General features: G+C 34.1%; 2 protein-coding genes across 5 annotated transcripts; one reads left to right on the top strand and one right to left on the bottom strand.

Annotated features, from left to right (window-relative positions):
* The first annotated feature begins 5618 nt into the window (after positions 1-5618).
* Positions 5619-8284, top strand: LOC106445237 (fatty acyl-CoA reductase 6, chloroplastic-like). 4 transcript variants are annotated; one of them, XM_048777935.1, is made up of 9 exons: positions 5619-5923; positions 6038-6141; positions 6292-6491; positions 6552-6652; positions 6720-6891; positions 7005-7043; positions 7120-7281; positions 7368-7844; positions 7920-8284. In XM_048777935.1, the coding sequence occupies exons 1-9, from the start codon at positions 5659-5661 to the stop codon at positions 8077-8079; spliced, it is 1680 nt and encodes a 559-aa protein (XP_048633892.1). In that variant the 5' UTR covers positions 5619-5658; the 3' UTR covers positions 8080-8284. The 4 variants fall into 4 exon arrangements, with proteins under 4 accessions (XP_048633892.1, XP_048633893.1, XP_048633894.1 ...); XM_048777936.1 differs by having other exon boundaries at positions 5619-5899; XM_048777937.1 differs by having other exon boundaries at positions 5619-5770.
* Positions 8285-17843: 9559 nt separating this feature from the next.
* On the bottom strand, positions 17844-19826 carry LOC111214992 (protein encore). The gene is made up of 4 exons (XM_048777938.1): positions 19462-19826; positions 18497-19097; positions 18168-18426; positions 17844-18072 (listed from the first exon to the last, which is right to left on the bottom strand). The coding sequence occupies exons 1-4, from the start codon at positions 19556-19558 to the stop codon at positions 18022-18024; spliced, it is 1008 nt and encodes a 335-aa protein (XP_048633895.1). The 5' UTR covers positions 19559-19826; the 3' UTR covers positions 17844-18021.
* Positions 19827-22733: the final 2907 nt, after the last annotated feature.

Below are 22733 nucleotides of genomic sequence, written 5' to 3' on the forward strand. Positions count from 1 at the left end.
TTGCTATAGAATTAGATGATTTTTATACCGAACTGGTGAATATATACTAGACATACATTTATATTTCGAGTATGCACTTATATTCTCTAACAACTTGATATATTAGATTTGAACATTGACCTGTGAATAGAGTTTTCCGGTGATTTTCTTCAAAATTTTGATTCTTAGATAAGTATCTGGAGTGAAACTAATTTTTACAGATGTCCATCTTTTTAAAGTGACACTTATGCAATTCACTGAATTCATAGAAATTTTTTAAAAAAGAAACTAATTAAATTCATATCAATGAAACATTGAGAATAACAAAAACACAATTTTGTAGAGGTAGAAAATAAAATCACTTATGAATAGTCAATAGTAAACAAATCGAGAGCAAAAAACCTAATTTCATTTCTTTATTATATAATCGATGTTGCTTATTTGGTTTTAGTGATTTGTGTGAGGCACAAAACTTATAATTTTTGTGCATATGAAGTCTTAAAATTAATTAAAATGAGTTGTAATACATTAACTCTTCAACACCGATGATATATTTAAGAGACCAATATTTGTATTCGTTATTTCACAATCGATAAAGATTGTAGTGTTGCAAAATGTTAAAACCATTTAATGAACAAACATTATCATAAAAAGTCATCCGCACATGCGCGGATTATCATCTAGTGTGTATATAAATTACTAGGTGTTTTGTCCGCATATTTCAACAGAATTATCTTATAGTTATTTATTAATATATACATTATTAGTTTAAAAGTATTATTATCTTTAACTTTTAAATAATAGTATAAATTTATTAAATTTGATAATTAGTTATGACCAAAATAATAGTTTTAATCCTAAGTGCATCTTACGAATATAACAAAAACATTGTGATTAGTACGTATTATTATTTGGTTTTGTACGACCTTTTTGTATGTATAATCTCTACAAAATTATGAAGTTTAAGAATTTATTTTTTGTTGATAAATAATTAATAAAAATTATAAATGTGGATATAATTGTCGTTTATCTATTTTATTAAAATCTAATCTCGTCACTTTGATCTTTGGAAATTATTCAGTGAACAAAAATTAAAAAGAAGCTATTGAAAAATTTACCCTCCAACAATCAATTACTGTATTAACTTGTTGTTTTTTTGACAACACTGTGTTAACTTGGTTTAATATAGAAAAAAAACAGTAGTTCGATATTTGTTTTTTTTTTTAATGAAATTTGGCCGCCTAGATTATTACAAAAGGGTTGTGCACTCGTTATAGTTTTATATGATTTAAACATGATGACGTCGACACAAAATATTATACTAAATTTATGATTCTCCAGATCCAGATTTGGCAAGAACAATGAGACTAGAAGAATAATTGCCCATCTCTATAGCAAAGTCTCTTTGATGGCATTTGCGAAAATCGAAAAGATCTGAAGTCTGAACCAATACTTTTTGGGATTCATTTCCACAAAGAATTCTGACACACGAGAATCACGCTTGAATGATCTGAATTTCAATATACCAAAAATCTTCCCAACTAACTATCATGAAAGATGAAGGACTGTGACTGAGGAGCTAACACAATTAGAACACATTTTATAATACAGTATAGTATAAAAATATTAGGTACATATGATTTTAAGTGATCCGAGTTCTAGACTATTACTAAATTGACCTTGAATAATTGTTTGGTTCACGCTTGTTTAACATCCGATCAATCCATCCTATACTAGCATTTTTAATCATCTGAAAACTTTAAACCAGTCTGTTACTTGTTTGTTACAATACTTTAATTTTGAAACTCTCTTATTGTTTTAACCTAATATTGATTCTATAAAAATAAAATGTAACCGTTGGTCTCTGTAGATTCGATCCTAAATGTTATATCGACATATCATTCGATTGTACTAATGTGCATATTATGTTAATTGGTCCACATTATATAATGTGGGGTTTCATCAGTTGTTGTCAAGTTGAAAATCGAAGTGCGGATTCCCCACAATTGGGGTTATCTTCAAGTACCACTAGTCCAACCCATTTGATTAAAAAAAAATTAAACTCTACAACAGTGGGACCAAAAGCAAAAATGGCCAGAAGTAGCAAAGAGATTTGATGGCGTACCAAGATCTGAAACATTTTTTTTTTCATTTCCGTTGCTAAAAGTAAAATATGCTAATTTATTGATGAACAGGTTATTCTGGCGGGCTTGAGAATCACGCATGGACAATATAGAATTTCAATTTACCAAATCTTCCCAACTAACTATCACAAAACTATTCTTTAAATGGATTCGCGATCGAATCAAAATATAAAATAGTTGGGTAGGCCGTTTGTTTATCGTCAGAGTTTTGAGCCGTTAAGTAAGCGAAAATAGGCCTGGGCACGGATCAGATATCCGAGTTTTTGAAGGTATTTGTGATTTGTTTTGTACGTCACGGATATCTAAATTTTAGATTTGCTTTGCTTCGGACAAATACGGATATTCGAAAAATGGATATCCAGAAAATAAATAGATATTTACGGATATTTATGAATATGTCATATGTTTTAATTAATACAAATAATCTTATAATTTTGATACAAATTTGTTTTGTAAAATATTTTTTTGCATGATATATATGATAAAAATTAAAAGAAGTAGTGAATCTACATATTTTGTAATTTTTTGAACTTAGTTAACAATTATAATAACACAAAACTTAAGAAAAAAATTATAATTGTCATAAAAGTGTTCTCTTCCTTTTATGTAATACTTTTATATAAGTAATAGTGAATAGACTTTATCAAATCATATGTTAGAATAATAATTATATAATTTTATATATTAAAATTTTAAATATAATCAAGATATACATGTATTTATATATTGACGGATCGGATCGGATATCCGCTTCTCAAAATTTTAATATTTGTGATATGCTTCGATTTTAACGGATATTGATTTTTAGTATTTGCTTTGCTTCGAAAGTTTACAGATATCCGGAAATTTTGGATCGAATCAAAACGAATAACAAATCAAATCAAATTTAACGGATAAAATGTCCAGCCCTAAACGAAAAGGCAAGAATCATTGAGTGTGAGATAAGTCAAAAACAGCGTCAAACCCTTCCAGAGATGGAACGAAATATGTTGGTTCATTATATATATATTATAGTTTTCATTAAAGTAATCATAAAAATAATTAATAATGTATAATTTATATTTTTCTTCTTTTGTTAAATAAAAGCTACATAATTACCTTAAATGATTATAGCATATATATGACAATTAATGATTTTAGTAATAAAGATTTACTAAAAATGTGTATTCTCTATCATTTATGTTTGAGATATTTTTTTTCAAACATTTATGTTTATAATTATATTATTAATATAAAATAAACAATCATATCAACCATATAATAAAAATTTATATTTTTATATGTCATAATTTGATTTTTTAAATGACTATAAATAACTAAAACTATTAAAGGTCCAACATTAAAAAATTGTAATCAAGGATTCAAAAACTTTATTATAAAAATATAAATGTTTGTAAAACCATAGGAGTAAAAATTCTCATTTAATAGATATTCAAAATAACATATATTAAAGTATATACCATATAAAACTACACAAATATTTTAATTTCAAAATTTTCATTTAACAATTCTTGAGAACTTATAATTTTAATTTTGAAATTCGCAGTAAATATTCAAGACATTTAAACAATTATAACTATTAAAAGTTTCACATTAAAAAATTGTTATCATGAGTTTACAATGATACATATAAATATATAATCATAAAACCATATGATAAATAAGTCCCATTTAATAGATATCCATATTAAAATATATTATATATCTATAAATATCATTTAAATTTATTTGTATCCATACAAAATACATCAAAGTGATTGTATAAATTTATTTACCATAAAATTATTATAAATAAATAAAAGTGATTGCTTTGACGTGTTTGCACCAATTTAATTATATATATAATAGTTAATTATTTTTTAATTTTTAATATGTACTAATTATTTTTTTAGTATTGTAATAAGTAAATACGTAAAATAAATTATAGTACGTAAAAATATTTTTTATATACAATGTTCATTCCGCGCACTTAACCTAGTAGTATAGTAGTAATAAAGAATAAATTAGGTATATAATTCTAAGTATCAAAAAAACTTCCAATATGGAAAAAGTTGTATAATGTAAAACAGTGAGATGTGCGTGCTATATATATATACTAGATTTTGACCCGCGCAGGCGCGCGGATGTATATTTTGAAAAATATGTTGATATTTGTTTTTCATGTAATTATTAGGATTTGGAAAAATGAATCCGAGGAACATAACCGATACCGATCCAAAGATATAGTACCGAACCCAACTATAAATTGATTAAATATTCTAATTATTCAAAATTTTGTTATTTAGAGAACCGAATCTGATCCGAACCGAAGTATTTGGGTATCCGAATTTATCTAAAAATAGATTTATATACTTATATATATTAATTATTTTTAGATTTAACGTATATAAAACATCAAAAATGATACTTTTAAATTGGTTTAAATACTTGAAAATATATATAGATAGTCAAAAGTAAATATCTGAAATAGTTAAAGTATACTCAAATCACCAAAAATACTTAAAATAATTATTGATTTCGTATCCAAAATTTTAAATCAAGCCAATTGATATGTTAAGCTTAAGTATTATGACATATGTTATTCAAATTTATACGTAATATATTATTTTATTTATACATTTTGAGAAATTTAAAATATATAATGATTTAAGACTTTAAAAATAATTTAAATTAGTTATCCAAACCCAAACCAAACCCGCAAAGATCCAAATCGAACTCAAACCAAAATTTAGAAACATTCTAATAAGGCTGAAATCTTTGACCCCGAAAACCCAAAATACAAACCGATCAGAACTAAACCCGTATGGGTATCCAAAAGCCCATCCCTAGTCATTATTATATATCGTATTTTATCATCATATAATTAATCGTATTTTATATGTACCATCATATAAGTAATCATATAATTAATAGTATTTTATACATACCATCATATAAATAATTACATATATTATATTTTTAAAACTTAATATGAAATATGAAAACCATAATTTGAGTTGGTATTTCAAATTGGGCTTTGTATTATATTTTTCTTATATATATTGACAATATTTTTTTATAATGGTTATTGAAAAATAGTTTAGTAAAAATCCATTTTTGAATATATGTATATTTTTGAATCAATTTTTGATATAAATCAAATTTGAATTATTATTTTGATTTGAAATATGTATATAAAGTTTAAATTTTGTTTTATGGTTAGTTTAGAAAATTTTTTTTTAGGAAATTAGATTGACCCATTTTGGTATATTTTAAAAGTGGCCTAGATAACTTTCAATTTTTAAAAAAAACATAAGCCCATTACTTTTTTTCTTAATACTACTATCTTTGTTTTCAAACAAAAATATATTTTTTTAAAAGACTGCAATCCATGTTTCCAAACACTCCAAATTTTTAAAAGTCTTATTCAAGTCTCCAAACACTCCAATTTTGTACTTGAGTTTTAATAAGATAGATATATAAATGATTCCCACGCAAAGCCCCTTCCAAATCAAAAGAGTCAACTTTTTTTTTTTGTATTTGTTGGTTACTAAAAATGGCTACGACAAACCTCATAGCCACAAGCAACGCCGTCAGATTCTTCTCCTCCTTCTCCGGCAAACCAAACTACTTCTTGTCTCGTCGTTTGTCACAGACGACTCATAGAGGTAGAGTCCAAACTTCTTGTTGTTATCGTGAGATGCCGTTGAAAGCTGTGAAACCGGTTGTTATGCCTGAGACCAGTGATGGGATCGGAATCGTCCGTTTCTTGAGAGGGAAGAGCTATTTTGTTACAGGTGCAACAGGGTTTCTTGGCAAAGGTCACAAAGGGTTCTAAACCTAAAACAGAGACTTTTCTTCTTGTCCAAGTGAACTGATTATTTTTTTTACTTGGAACATTATTTGATGCCCAAAAAAAAAATTATTTGATGCAGTGTTGATTGAGAAACTGTTAAGGGCAAGTCCTGAGATTGGGAAGATTTTTATTCTGTTGAAATCCAAAGATGAAGAATCAGCCAACAAAAGACTCTATGATGAGGTTTCTTGGTTAAACATTTACATTCTCAGCTCTCTAGTTTCCTTTCTTCTTTCGTTTTTTATATATTTTGTATCGCTTGTGTTTCAAAAAAATATTATATATATATAAAACAATATTTATATATATATTATTATTTTTGTATCGCTTTAGATCATCAGCTCGGATCTGTTCAAGCTTCTGAAGCAAATGCATGGGAGCTCATATGAAGCTTTCATGAAGAGCAAGTTGATTCCAGTAATTGGAGACATTGGAGAGGAGAATCTGGGGATAGATTCCGAAACAGCAGACAAGATTAGTGGCGAGATTGATGTCATAATAAATAGTGCTGGACGTACAACTTTTGACGACAGGTGTTTCTTCTTGCTCAACTAGATTTTTTAATGCTTACACTAACAACCAAACTGAAACAGATACGACGCTGCCCTAAGTGTCAATGCTCTTGGCCCTGATAGGCTCTTAAGCTTCGCTAAGGAATGCAAGAAACTGAAACTTTTCCTCCACGTTTCAACTGGTATTGAGTTAGAATATGTTTGGTTAAAAAGAAGTTTAGGAAACTGATGTCATGTTTTGTTATCTAGCTTTTGTGACTGGTAAGAGAGAGGGAACAGTACTAGAGACTCCTCTCTGCATTGGGAAAAACATAACTTCTGAGTTAAAAATCGAAAACGAGGTGAAACTAGCTTCAGAAGCTGCAAGAAAGTTCCATGGCAGTGAAAAATCCAAGAAACTGAAAGAACTTGGTTACGAAAGGTGAAAATCAAAAGAGATAATTACTTTATGTATCTACTTAAAAGCTGGTCCTGAAATTTTGGAAACTATAAATATTTTAATTTACTTTATGTATGTACTTAATTTCATGGTAGTGAAAGATTAAAGAAGCTGAAAGAACTTGGTTATGAAAGGTGACAATCAAAGATAAATAACTTTATGTATCTATAAATCTGAAAGTTTATGTTTGATCTTATGTTGAGAGAACAGAGCTCAAAGCTATGGATGGGAAAAGGCTTACACATTCACAAAAGCCATGGGTGAGTCTATAATTTACAGCAAGCGAGGAGACATGCCTGTAGTAATCATAAGACCTAGTTGTATAGAAAGCTCATACAAGGAGCCTTTCCCTGGCTGGCTCCAAGGAATAAGGTTAATGATTTTCTGACTTAGTAAATTAGCTTTTTGTTTAAATTGACATATTTATTTGGATTTTGTATCAAACAAAATAAAAATAGGATGACTGCTCCATTAATATTGGGAAATGGAAAAGACCAGATTCCTGACTTGTTGGGAGATTATCAATCTTCTTGTGATGTTATACCTGTTGATATGGTTGCTAATGCAATAATATCAGTCATGGCGAAACATAGTTGTGGTAATGTACCAGAGGTCAAAGTTTACAATATTACTTCAACATCTCATGCGCATCCCCTGCGAATGGGCGAGATTATGGACTTCTCTTATCAACATCTGTGTGACTCTCCACTGACTGAGACCACAACAAAAGTCTTGGAGCGTATGAAATTCCACAGTTCCTTAGAGGAGTTCACCTCCTCTGTTTCCAAAGCAATAAGGAAACAAGAAAGAGCGATGAAGAATGGAGAAGAAGAAGCAGAGTCACATACCACATTGAGCATGAAGGGGAAGAGGAAGCTAAAGTATTTTGTGTCCTTAGCAAAAACATATCAGCCTTACATGTTCTTTCAAGCTCGGTAAATAATATTTCACGGGCCTGGTTGATTTATAAGCTTCATATTACTGACGTATAGTAAGTATATATATACCAGGTTTGACGAGACCAATACAAGGAGTCTAATACATGAGTTGTCAATGGAAGAGAGACAGATGTTTGACTTTGATGGCAGTTGCATTGATTGGGAGCATTACTTTATCAACATTCATCTTCCAGGTCTCAAAAGGGAACTCTTTCGTCAAAGATCCAGTTAAAGAAAGTGATTTAAGAGACAAATTGATGCATCGCATCCTTATCCAGTTATGTGTTGGTGTTTTGATGTGTTCTCCATTTTAAATTGGTTATATATTTTCCTTTTGTTCTAGAAAGTGTTGTTTCCTTTTTATTTCACGTTTATTTATAGCCTTAGAAAATGTTATAAACTGTACAAGAAACCACGAGTCTTTGTTTTACATTCAATATTGTTTTTTTGAAAAAACTTAACTTGAAAAAGAGAACTCAAATCTTTCATATATACAATAATGCAATAAAAGTGTTGAAAAAGAAAATAGAATGATGTGGGTTAAAGGTTAAACTAAGTTGAATTCTTTCAATATGTTGAATAAAAATAAATGAAACCACCAACACGGTGTTGGCAACACCACATGACATGTTCCCTTTAGTTAATGTAGTTTTGAGTATTTTTAATTCCTTCTAGTTATATAAAACCATTTTTATAACAAGTTACTTTATTTTATATTCTTTATAATTCAAATTCATCATTTTATATTATATAAAATAGAATTTTTTTTTATTTGCTTACATAATAAAAATAAAATAATAGATTAAAATATTGTATTTTTTAGAAATATTGTATGTTATAAAAATAAATGCATATTGAATTATGACGTGGAAAAAAGAAAGGATGATTTGGATTAAAAAGCAAGAAAACATTAGATGTTGAAAACAAAAATTATTTTATATAGTCTATAAAGCTTGTCTACGGCTAGGTATGGGCATTCGGGATCCCAATCGGGTTTCGGTTTTGTCCAATTAGGTCTCAGTTTTTTGGTTTTATCAAAACCAGCCTCATTCGAGACCGGTTCGGGTTCTGTCAAGTTTGGGTCGGGGTTAGTAAATCTTCAAAGAACCGGTACAAAAGTATCTGATTTGTATTTACTTTGTAACCAAAACATAAGTAAAATGATTTTTCGGTTTTAAAGTACCTGATTTGTACCTATTTTATAATCAAAACATAAGTAAAACCGATTCAAAAAATAAAATAAAATGAACATCCAACCTGATCATTCAAAATTAAACAAAAGGTAAACATTGTTATTGATAGAAAGAAAACCAAATAAATGAAATCTTAAAACAAAAATCAAGTTCTCATGAAATTAAAAACATTATTCAATGAAAACAAAACCAAAATCTAAAAACTTCAAACTTCAATCGCCACCTTCAACCATCTTCCTTTATGTAATTTATGATTATTTTAGATGTTCAATAATATCTTAGTGTATTTTGGATACATATCAGGAATTGAGATCATGTTTGGTACAAGTTATGTTTGAGATTTTAAATATTTCTGGTTCTATTGGATGTCCATTTAGGTTTGGGTTCGGATAATACCTGTAACCCGATATACCATAAAACAAGATCCATTCAGAATTTATGTCGGATTCGGGTCGGTTTAGATTCATTTTGATTGGATCAGGTTTGGTTTGGTTTTTTGGGTTTGGTTTATTTGTCCAGCCCTATCTGCGGCTGTTCCTTGTGGCTTGTCGAAGTCATCTTCAGAGCAATATAGTGAGGTGTGTTTGCTTCCCAAATAAAGTTCGACTGGTTGATATGAATTTATCTCTCCTTCCTCTTTTGCTAGTTCCTCTTTCTTGGGTAATCTATTTGGTTTGATCTAGACTAGCTTTATGTATGTTCTTAAAACTCTGTTGGTAATATCTTATGTATTGTCTCCGGAGATTCTGTAAGTCTGCCGGCCAATGATTCCGGAGGAAAGTTGTTTCATGTCGGCTTAGCTTAAGAGTCATCATGACCCATTAGCTTTGTATCCCAGCATGTGTACTACTTTGGTCAGAAATCAATGAATCCTTTGGTTAAAAAAGTCTATAAGAGCTTGGTGTTGCACAATACTATCTCACCCTTTGTCCTCTTTGATTCCTAACCATCTCCAACATATCCGAATTATTGTGAGAGTTTTCTCGAAGATCTCTTAATCCAATTCGTTACATAGCTTCTAGTACTCCATCACAAACTTCTTTACTTGTGTTTCATTAAGTGTGTCACCTATCTTTATGAATTTACAAGTTGATCAATCAACATTTGACTCTATAAATTCCATTTGAACCAGAAAGTGAAGTTACATTTCAAGTTCCTGAGAACAAATTATATTTCCTTAATACAATAATTAGGCATACGGTTATCAACCAAACCGGACTGAAATATTCAGTTTACGGTTCTGTTTGGTTAGGAGGTTCGGTTCGATTCCGCAAGTCAAAAAAAATTATTTTTAGTTCGGTTCGGTAATTAGTTAGTTTGGTTTTAGTTTCTTCTTACCAAACTATACCAATTTTAACCAAAATACCAAACAAATCTAACTGAACTACCCAAAATCTGAATCACAATAGCAGAATTTAACCAATTTTTATTTTAAACAAATTTAAGCCAAAATTTAACCTAATTTATAAACTTCACTTAAGTCTGGTAGGTATTTTTGAAACAGGACTAACTGACAACCAAACCGAATTAAATTTTTTTGGTTCAAATCAGCGAGATTTAGGCCGACCTGAACTAAGTGACCCAAAAACTGAATTAATCGAACCTGCATGCCTAACAATTATCATGATTAATTTCAGGGAATAAAACCCCCAACACTATCATAATATTCCATCAAATTCCACTTCTCTATTTTATCCCCTATTGTATCTCAATTCTATCATCTATAAGAATTTCGTGACAAGTAATTAATAAAGGTCTATTTGAAGTTTAAAAAAAAAAAGAAAATCCAACTTAATAAGATTTGGGCATAGGCCTTGGTAGTTCAACGAACATATTTTATGATGACTATATACAAATAAATTTACTAATTTGGTAATTCGATTAGTTTTTTATACTAGTTAATGAATAAAATCATAACTCGAATACTTAATTAACAAATATATTCGTAATTAATTTTGTCATACTAAAATCATTTTTATAACAAGTTAATTTATTATATATTTTTATATTTTATAAATAAAAACTTGTTTATTTGATTTAGATGCAGAATAAAAAAAAACTAAATAAAATAGTAGGTTAGGACGCTGAATTTTATTTAAAAATTTTTGTATAGTATAAAATCTAAATGTGTAGTGAATTATGATGTGAAAGAAAATGAATGATTTGGAGTATTAAAAATAAAAATTAGGTGTTGAAAATAAAAATCATGGTACATAGTTAAAAGCTTTGTATTCCACAGTACTAAGAGGGGTACATCTCAACCTTTGTCTTATTCGATTCCTAACCGTCTCCAATAATTCAGAGTTTTCTCGACGATCTCTTAATCCAATTCATTACATAGCTTCTAGTAGTCCATTACAAATTTTATTACTTGTGTTTCATAAAGTGTGTCATCTATCTTTATGAATTTTCAAGTTGATCAATCAACATTTGACTCTAGGATGTTCACCTAAAATCCAATAAAACAAAAAGTGAAGTTACATTTCAAGTTCCTGACCACAAGTTATATTTCCTTAATACAATAATTAGGCATGCGGTTACTAACCACACCAAACCGAATGTTCGATATTCGGTTCAGGTCCCTTAAGAAATTCAGTTTGATTCAGCAAGTTAAAAAAAATTCGGTAGTCTATTAGCTCTTCTAAGACCTAGTTAGCTTCTTTCTCTCATTGATTTTTTTTCAATTCTCACAAACAAATTTGAACGTTCGTATTAGGACCGCATGTTGCCATTCTGACTTGCCATTCAGACCCTGAATAAGTTGTAACGTTGCAGGATGCTGTGACAACCTGTCCCGTGGACCCTAGATTTCACAGTGCTGCAGCGCACCGACCCTAACCCCTCACCGTGGGAGGAACTGCCTCCACATCCACCGGTAAGTTATTGATGCGCTTGGCGTTACTCGAACCCAAGACCTCGCCTTTTAACAATTCTCCACAAGACAAGCTGTCACCAATTGACCTACAGATCAATTGGTGATAGCTTGTCTTGTGTGAATGTTGTTAAAGGGTGAGGTCATGGGTTCGAGACTCATCAACAACCTAATTATGGAGTTAGAGAGAACTCATAATGGAAGGGTTGAGATCGGTGCGCTGCAACGCTGTGAGCCTGGGTCCCACGGAGTGGGTAGTTCCTACGGGGCGAGTTGTCACATACACTTTGACAGATTGCTATATGTGGGACCTCCTAATGAAGCTGATGGTGAAGCAATACTCAAGATTCATCTGCGGACAATCCCATGCAGTTCTGCTATTTGTCTAAAAGAGCTTGCTTCTGTTACTAAAGGGTACACAGGAGCTGACATATCATTGACATGTAGAGGAGCAGCTATTGCTGCACTCGAGGTTAACTTCTTCTTTTCTTTTCACCAGTTTAATATTTTTCTCAGTGGAAAGTCTCGTATTAATCTCGGTGTCCCAGGTACGTTGTTTAATCAATCAAGAGAGTCTTGAAGCAGAAGAAATAAGCATGCCGCATTTGAAATCTACGATTAGCCAAGTGGAACCAACATATATTCAATCTTACAAAGCACTGTCTGATAAACTCCAAAAGCTTGTCCACATAGATCCCCAAAGAGACAACGAGGTTGAACAACCAGGAAGCAAAAGCCAAAGACCATATAGGGATAATGATAAGTAGTTAACGATAAGGACGTATATTATGTTTGTAATTATCTAGGAAGTCCTTTCCCTTCTCTAGCTAGGATGTTCTCTTGTATATATACGCTCATCGTTTGTCAATAATAAACACACTTCATATTCATTACATGGTATCAGAGAAAAATCGATCTAATATTTTCTAAATTCTCAAATTTCTTTTCGTGATTAACAAAATCAATCATGACTACTACTACTTCTGATGTTTCTACAACTACTGGAGCAGTTACATCTTCTACTACCGGTTCTACTGTGTCTACTTCTACGGGTCTCATGACGTCTTCTACTCCTGACACGCCTTACGCACTTCATCACTCCGACAATCCAGGTTCTTTAATCACACCGGTGATCCTCAAAGGCGACAACTACTCTGAATGGGCAACCGAGTTTTGGAATTCTCTTCAAGCCAAACAAAAGATTGGTTTCATTAATGGTACTATTCCAAAACCATTGACAAATCCTGATCTTACTCGGTGGACTTCAGCTAATTCTATGATCTTTGGTTGGATACAAACTTCAATCGATCCTACTGTGCGTTCTACGGTCAGTCATGTACCTGATGCTTTTCTACTTTGGGAATCACTTAAGTTACGTTTCTCTGTGACTAATGGGGTTCGTAAGAATCTTCTAAAAGACGATATCACAAATTGCAAACAAAACGGAGATTCAGTCTTGCAATATTATGGTCGTCTATCTAAATTATGGGAGGAGTTACAAAACTTCCAAGTTACTCAGCCATGTACATGTGCTGCCTCTTCTGCTATCTCAAAAGAAAAAGAAGAAGCTAAAGTTCATAAATTTCTGTTTGGACTTGATGCTTCTCGGTTCAGCTCAATCCGCTCTCAAATCATTGATGAAGATCCTCTCCCTGATCTTAACTCTGTCTACTCTCGCGTCATACGAGCTGAGCAAACCATTCTCACTACTCGTTCATCTGAGTTAAAACAAGATATTCTCGGTTTCTCTGTCAAAACAGAGTCTTCTTCTCCAAATACAAATTCTACTGGTGCAACTTCAAACCGGAACCGTGATCCAAACCGGTTCTGTTCTCACTGCAATCGCAAAGGTCACGAATCGACGGAATGCTTCCTCCTTCATGGCTATCCGGACTGGTATAATGAGCAACAACAACGCTCCACACAGTCATCCAGTCAGCGAGGTCGTGGCGGACGTTCTAACAGCACAGCACGAGGTCGTGGTCGCTCTAACTCTTCTCGTCCTACAACGAACACTTTCTCGGGCAACACTATTGCTTCTTCTGATCAAATAGCCTCACTCATTGCACTTCTACAAAGTCAGCAATCTCAGCTATCTACTGATACTATGACTGGTAAAACTAAACTTGAAGATGTTATTATAGATACAGGCGCTTCTCATCACATGACCGGTGGTATACGGTTGTTGCATGACATTCGGGATATACTTCCTTCTTCAGTCAAGTTCCCGAATGGTCGCGCTTCTCGTGCTACTCAATCGGGGACACTACGTCTTAGTTCCGATTATTCATTATTTGATGTTCTATATGTGCCTGATTTCGATTGCACCCTCATCTCAGTTTCTAAACTCCTCAGACAAACGGGTTGTATTGCTATCTTTACTGATACTCTTTGTGTTTTACAGGACCGTTTTACGAGGACCCTGATTGGAGCAGGTGAGGAACGAGAGAGTGTGTATTACTTTACGGGTGTTACAGTAGCTCGTGTTCATCGAACTGGTGCAGAGAAATCGTCTTCTTCAGTCCTTTGGCATCGACGACTTGGACACCCTTCCTACAAAGTGTTATCTACTTTATCGGCTTTAGATAGTTTTCAGTTTGATTTTGAACACACCAGTCCGTGTGATATTTGTTTTCGTGCTAAGCAAACTCGTGACAGTTTTAAAGAAAGTTTTAATAAAGCTTCTGAACCTTTTGCACTTATTCACTGCGACGTATGGGGTCCTTATCGCACACCCACTTCTTGTGGTGCTGTGTACTTCTTAACAATTGTTGACGACTGCTCAAGAGCAGTTTGGATTCACTTAATGCTTGAGAAATCGCAAGTCTCTAGTCTGATACAAAACTTCTGTGCTATGAGTGTTCGTCAGTTTGGAAAATCAGTAAAGGTAGTTCGAACTGACAATGGTACTGAGTTCATGGCTCTTAAGGCTTATTTTCGTTCACAAGGTATTCAGCTTCAGACTTCATGCGTCGATACGCCTCAGCAGAATGGTCGTGTCGAGAGAAAACATCGCCATATCTTAAATATCGCACGAGCATGCCTCTTCCAGGCTCGACTTCCTGTTAGTTTTTGGGGTCAGAGTGTTCTTACTGCAGCACATTTAATCAATAGGACTCCAACACGGTTACTGCAGGGTCGGTCACCTTATGAGATTCTTTATGGCAAGCCTCCAAACTATGATTCTCTACGCGTCTTTGGTTGTTTGTGCTATGCACGAAACCGTTCTCGAACAAAGGACAAATTCAGTTCTCGCAGCCGTCGTTGTATATTTGTCGGATATCCCTATGGGAAGAAGGCTTGGAACGTATATGATTTGGAAACAAATGAATTCTTTACAAGTCGGGACGTTACGTTTGTTGAAACAGAGTTTCCTGGTTTTGATGATCAAGAACATGTTTCTCCTCCGCCATCAGCTCAAGTAGATGTTGTTTTTGATGATTGGCTGCTTCCGTCTCCATCGCCTGTCACTTCCATAATACCTACGACTAGTACAGCTACATAACCTACATCACCTAATCCCGAACCTTCTCTACCAACAGAATCAGTTCAACAGGAAAATATGAACCTTGTTTCTCTACCTGTTGTTTCTCCTAACCCTACTCCTACTCCTACTTCTACCTCTACCCTATCTCCTAACCCTACTCCTAATCCTACTTCGACTTCTACCTTGTCTCCTACGGCACCGACCTCACTCACTGCTAAGGAACAGTCTTCTCTTCCTCCTCTTGAGGTTCACTCTCCAGGACTCCCCGAAATACTTGGTCGAGGTCAACGTCAACGCCAACCTTCTGTGCTCCTTAAAAACTACGTTACCAATGCTGTCTACGCTCTTAATACACACTCTTCTCTTCCTGCACCTGTCTCCAGTAATGGTCTTAGTTCAACGCGTCCAGGTAACACTCCTTACCCTATCTCAGACTATCTTTCTGATGAAACTTTCTCGGCTAGCCATAAGGCTTTTGTTGCAGCTGTTACTCTGTCTGTTGAACCGCGATCCTATAAAGAAGCAGTACAAGATGAAGTCTGGCGCAATTCAATGACTGATGAGCATTCTGTTCACATTCAAAACGGCACGTGGGATGTTACAACTCTTCCTCCTGACAAGAAATGCATAAACTGCATGTGGATTTACAAGATCAAATATCATGCCAACGGAACCGTCTCGCGTCATAAATCTCGGCTAGTTGCGTGCGGTAACAGACAGAGAGAAGGTCTTGATTATAAGGAAACTTTTGCTCCAGTGGCTAAGCCTTATACAGTTCGTATTCTTCTTCAAGTCGCTGCTGCCAAGAAGTGGGAAGTTCATCAAATGGACGTACATAATGCTTTTCTTCATGGTGATCTCGAGGAAGAAGTTTATATGCGTCTACCTCAGGGATTCCAAGGAACGGATCCTACCAAAGTTGGTCGTTTACGCAAATCCATATATGGACTAAAGCAGGCTCCGCGCTGCTGGTTCTCTAAGCTCAGCAACGCCTTACTCTCCTACGGCTTCGTGCAGAGTCATTCAGATTACTCTCACTTCTCTTTCATCCGCGGAAAGATTAATTTGCACATTCTCGTCTATGTCGACGATTTTGTTATCGCCTGCAATGATATATCTACTCTCCATAAATTCAAGAATTATCTTGGACAATGCTTCCACATGAAGGATCTTGGGAAGTTGAAGTATTTCTTGGGAATCGAAGTCGCTCGGAGCAGTGCAGGGATCTTTCTCTCTCAACGCAAATATGCGCTTGACATCGTTACGGAAACTGGTCTTCTTGGCTGTAAGCCCTCTTCTACTCCAATGGAACTCAATCACAAACTTACAAAACCCGTTGGTTCCCCTGTTTCTGATGTCAAAGCTTATAGACGCCTAGTTGGTAGACTAATCTATCTCACCTTTACTAGACCGGAGTTGTGCTACTCTGTTCATATACTGTCCCAGTTTATGCACAAACCAATGCAAGATCACTGGGATGCTGCTTTGCGTGTTGTTCGTTACCTTAAGGGTTCTCTCTCGCAGGGTGTACTTCTACGTGCTGATTCTGACTTGAGAATCACTGCATATTGTGACGCTGATTGGGGTTCTTGTGCTCTGTCTCGAAGATCTCTCAGTGCATATGTGGTACTCTTGGGTAATTCTCCGGTCACTTGGAAAACAAAGAAACAGAAAGTCGTGTCAGCCTCCTCTGCTGAAGCAGAATTTCGTTCGATGGCGTATGCATTACGCGAACTCAAATGGGTCAAACCAGTTCTGGAATCTTTTGGAGTTCAACACAAGGAACCGATGCGCTTGTTCTGTGACAGTAAATCTGCCATTTATATTGCCGCAAATCCTGTTTTTCATGAACGTACAAAACACATGGAACGAGATTGTCATCAGGTGCGTGATGCTGTCAAATCTAAGCTGATTACTACTGACCACATTACTACTAAGGAGCAGCCAGCAGATGTTCTTACGAAAGCTCTCCCTACTCCTACATTCCTTTACTTACTGTCCAAGTTAGGCGTTCAAGACATTTCCCGCCAACTTGAGAGGGGGGGGGGGGGTATAGGGATAATGATAAGTAGTTAACGATAAGGACGTATATTATGTTTGTAATTATCTAGGAAGTCCTTTCCCTTCTCTAGCTAGGATGTTCTCTTGTATATATACGCTCATCGTTTGTCAATAATAAACACACTTCATATTCATTACAGACCATCATTTCCTCTATGATAAGCAATCTCTATCTTTCTCTTTTGGCCTCTTATCTACGGTTAAAACTAGTATTCATGTGACAGTCCTTACAAACATTGATCTTATTGTTTTCCAGGATGCCATTAAAATCGATTGTGATGTTACTTCGCCGCCAAATTGTAGCTGTAACATAGACCGATACTTATCTCGTGCAATGACATGTAATATTTGATTCCACACCGAAGCAGTTTTAATAACCGATATGACCCATAAAATTAATAGTTCATTAATAAGTTTAGGAGAAAATAAAAGGATTATCTTCTTCCTTCCGACATTACATTTCAAAAATTTTCCATTACAACAATAATAGGTTCTTATAATAAAAAAGCAGGTAAACAGAGATAAAGATCGACCGAGGGCTTAAAGCCTAACAGTAAATGCCTAGCGGTTCTGCATGTACTCAAAGCTCAAGGGTTGCTGACAGAACTGTGCCTGGAAAAAACAAGTCACAACAGCTTTCTTCAGACCATGATGTCAAAAGAGAGTTAAGGAAAGCAGAGAAAAAAAAAATCAAAGTGTTTATTTACCTGAAGAGAAGCATTTCTGAGCTGCTCATACGAATGAGCATACATCATAGGCACTTGCATATACATTGCATCCCCTGGATGTACAACAGTAGTGCCATAAGGACTCATGATAGCGTTCCCAGGTAGTCCAAAGTTGAGAGAAGCATGACTATTTGGGATATGGTTGTATCCGGTAAATCCCATTTGGTAGTACGGTGGCTGCATCATGTTGAAGGGTGGTGGATGAGAATTCTGATTAACCGGAAGGCTCCTTATGTACCTGCATTCATCAATTATCAACCAATCACGCATCAACCTGAGAACGGCTTTAACAAATGCTTTACCAATACCTTTTGTAATTGCGGTCATAGTCGGGATCAAACCGATCTTTCTCACTGTCTCTAAGAATCGCAACACGAGAGGTTGGACCAGTTTCCCTGAGGGTTAAGTTCTTAGTAGGTGCTGGACTGTCATCTTTGCCAAGACTTGGACTCCTCTCATAAACCTGAGTGTCAGATTCATCACCACTGAAGCCAGTGAGACCGTTGAATATGCGCGCTCGCGCCCTGTCATAGTCTTCTTTCCTCTCTTCCACACTCCTAAGAGGACCACGTTTCTTCTCAGCTTCACCACCCTCGAATCCAGATCCTTTGGAAGGTCGAGTCTTGATGGAGACTTTCATGTGCTCAAACTTACCACTCTCTGATTGCTTTGCCGCGGGGATATCAGACAACTTAACAGTAGGAAACTTGCTCACCGCTGTTTTAGTCACGAGGATTATGTTCTCGCTCCCATCAACGCCGCCGTCTTGAACAGATGTAGCTAGTCCGTAGTGGTTAGCAACACGGTGAGCGGCAAGGCGGAGATAGGAAGTAGGAAAACGCTGGAACTCGAACTGCTGCTGCTCTTGGCTCTGTAAGAACCGTTGAACGTCAAGCTCCATCCGCAAAACTGACATAACAAGAAAAACAAAAAGGCTTTTAGACACACATAAGCAGTTCAAGATCTAAAACTCAGTATATTAACACTCTTGTTGCAAAACCAAAAGTAAAGACAAATCAAAATCACCCAAATTGACATAACTATCCAAATCCAAGGATCTAAGCTAAGCTGAGCAAAAACCAACTTCATGAATCATACTCATACAATAAAGTTTACTACTTTGATAAGACCAACCATGTTATTACAGAACAGGGGACATGGGCATCTCCATAAACTCAAAATCACCCAAATTGACCTAAGCTGAGCAATAAAAATCAAAACTTTCTTAAGCTCAGATTAGGGTTTGTGAGATGAATCAGAGAAGGAAGCTTACTCGTCAGTCGATGGCGAGGGTTCTGCAAAGCCTCGACGAGAAAAGGATCCACCGTAACCACAGCGGCGGTTTCCGGCGTTGTGAGAGCTGAGTCCATGAGGGGATGGATGTTTCTGGAGAGTTCTGGAATCGTCGTTGACCTCAGCTTCGGTTTCTTACCTTTCTCTTGCAGCAAAAAGAGAAGAAGAAAGAAGGTCAAGAGGAAGAGGAGAATCGAAACCGAAGCATTGACGGCGGCGAGAGAGAGAGAAGAGAGGAGAGGATGGAAGAGAGAGAAGACCTTTAAGATGCGAAACCTTATCTCTCTCTCTCTCGGGAAGGCAAAGTAAACGAGAGGGAAAGGAAACTTTATATTTTTTCTTCTTTTCTTATTATTTTCTTCCTTTCTCATTTACAATAAAATATCTACCCATTATACATTATTTTTCCAAAAATTTATACACATATATACTTTTGTCTATAACAAAAACAAAAAAAATCATTGAAATATTAGTCGGTTTTACTAAGGGTGGGTACTTCGGTTATTTTCTCAATTCGGTTCGGATTCGGTTCGGTTTAGTTAATTCGGTTTTAGTATTTTTTCAACCGAAATAAACCATAGTTAGTTTAGTTTGGTTCGGTTAGGTTTGTGTTTGGTTCAGTTTATATTCGGTTCGGTTTGTATTTGGTTTGGTTTGTTTTTTTGGATCAGTTTAATTAGGTTCTTCTTAGTTTAATTTTTCAAGATAAATTATGTTTTAAAATATAAATTATGTAAACATAAACTATGTGAAATCAATTTTATATATAATTGAAACAAAAACTTTTAATAAATACACAAAATATATATATAAGAATTAAAACAAATGAAAGCTAACTAAAACTAAAAAAAAAACGAAAACATCATTAGTAATGTATCTTATATCATTAATAAATTTAAAGCCAGCAAAATGAATAATCTTCTATGTGATGGTGTGGAGAAGAACTTTTGTTTTTAATAAAATTTGCTTCAGATTTTAGGCTTAGATTTAACATCACGTTTACATATATAAGAATATAAAAATACAAACTTTTTTATTTTTTTAAGTCAAATATTTTGATGATTACATCTTAGTTTTGAAGAATATATGTTAATGAATGAAAAATAGATATACTAAAAGCTTTCTGTTGGAAAGTGCGGTGTTCCCCGAAGATAAAGCATTTCTTATGGCAATTTTTTTCAGGATGTATATCGGTAATGAAAAATCTAAAGGCAAAAGGGATACAAAGAGATATATGTTGTACTCGATGCGGAGATCCGGAAGAATCAATAAACCATGTATCTTTTGAAAATCCCCCCAACACGTCAAGTGTGGGCATTATCTAAGATTATTCACCTCCCAATATTTTTCTCATCAGCTCATTATTTGCTAATATGGATCATCTTTTTTGGAGAGTTCAGCCAAAGATGGATGACTAAGTTTTTAGCAATCTGGATATTGATCCGAGGGAAACACTTAATTTAGCTGAATTGGAATCATCACTTTGGGCATAAGCACAGGTGAGAAATGACCCAACGAAAGGGCTTTTGGTACAAACCATTCGTCCCCTAGCATCACCAGGTCGATGGTGCTTCCTAGATGGCTCATGGAAAGATAAGGACTTATTTTCAGGGCAAGGCTGGTATAGTATTTTGCCGGGGTTTGATGGTCTATTAGGGGCAAGGAATGTAAAGGCATGTCTTTCACCCCTTCATTCGGAAGTGGAAGCATTGATTTGGACAATGGAATGTATGAAGAATTTAAGACAGTTTTAGGTAATGTTTGCAACGGATTGTTTCCAATTGGTGAAGATGGTTTCGGAACCAGAAGAATGATTAGCATTTGAAAGCTATCGGGAAGATATCAAGCTTTTAAAAGAAAGTTTCCTCAACTCAGACATCGTTGATGTACCTCGGACGGCGAACCTTCGGGAAGATAGCTTAGCACGCAGTGCTAGGAAACAACTGTCGTTTGTCGTTCACATGGATGCGGAGTTACCGATCTGGTTTACAGAGTTAACATGAGTTTGTAAATGCTTTGTTATAAAAAAAAGAATGAAAAATGAAAAATATATGGTTTGGTATTAGAATTTTATTATATTGGTATTACTAATTTTTTAATTTAAATAATTACAAAATATATCGGTTTCTCGGTGCGGTTTGGTTTTAAACCAATGTGAGAGAGATGACGAAAGAGAGAGACCTAGGTTTGGGGCCTGATGAACAAAGATGACTATAACAACGATACGCTTTTTCCCAAAAAAAAAAAGATACGCTTTTTCATTTGCAATGGGTGATTCTTTTTACAAGAGTAACAAAAATAATTTTAAAATATGTAGGTAAAATGTTAGAGTTTTGAGTGATATATTTTACAGATTAAATTATCTTCTAATTCATTTAAAACCTTTTAAACAAAATGAGTTATAAGAATCTATTAAATTTGAATAACACAAGATTTTAAATGGTATATTCAAATATTTAATTGAATAACAATAGATTTTAATTTTTTTATTGAAAATATAAAAACCAATAACACTAGATTTTAAAATCTTCTAATAAGGAGATTTCAAATACAATAACAATTAACACTAGATTTTAATAAAGAATTTAAAATTAATTATTGAATAACACTAGATTAGAGAACCTATCAAATTAATTTAAAATATATCATTGAATAACACCATTAGAGGCTTCACCTAAGTTTCCAATTAATTAAATTCAATGGCATGTTGTTTTTTTAACACTAGGTAAATTATTATATAATCTCAAATTAATTAAATTCAATGGCATGCTGTTAAGTTATATATATGTAGGTGATCTCTTTGATTAGATTGCTCTTATTATAATAATTCAAGCAAAGAGAAAAGCAATAATGTGGTCTAGATCAAAAAGTGAAGCAGCCAAGAGAGTTGCTCCTATTTTGAAGAAGGAGACAGCAAACACAAGTGAGATGGAATGGCTTCGTTACACAGAGACAATACATAAAATAACAATATTGATTACTGGATTTGAGCTTAACAACGAACAGGCCGAGGAGCTGAAGAAAAACATGTCAAGAGAAACCTATAAGCAACTTAGCCGCGATTCAGTCTGCCAACTCAAGGCATTGAACGTGAGAACAGATGAGTCGTGCACCGTGACGCTTATTGAAAAATCAGTAAACAAGTTGATCTTGAAATGGACCCTTGAGGTTGGGAAGACAATTGACTTTGATTTCACTAATAGCTTCTGGAAGGATGATGATCACAGCGGATGTGATAGAGTCTTCTATGCA

This window comes from Brassica napus, chromosome A4 (genome assembly GCF_020379485.1).
Source record: "Brassica napus cultivar Da-Ae chromosome A4, Da-Ae, whole genome shotgun sequence".
Taxonomy (NCBI): Eukaryota; Viridiplantae; Streptophyta; class Magnoliopsida; order Brassicales; family Brassicaceae; genus Brassica; species Brassica napus.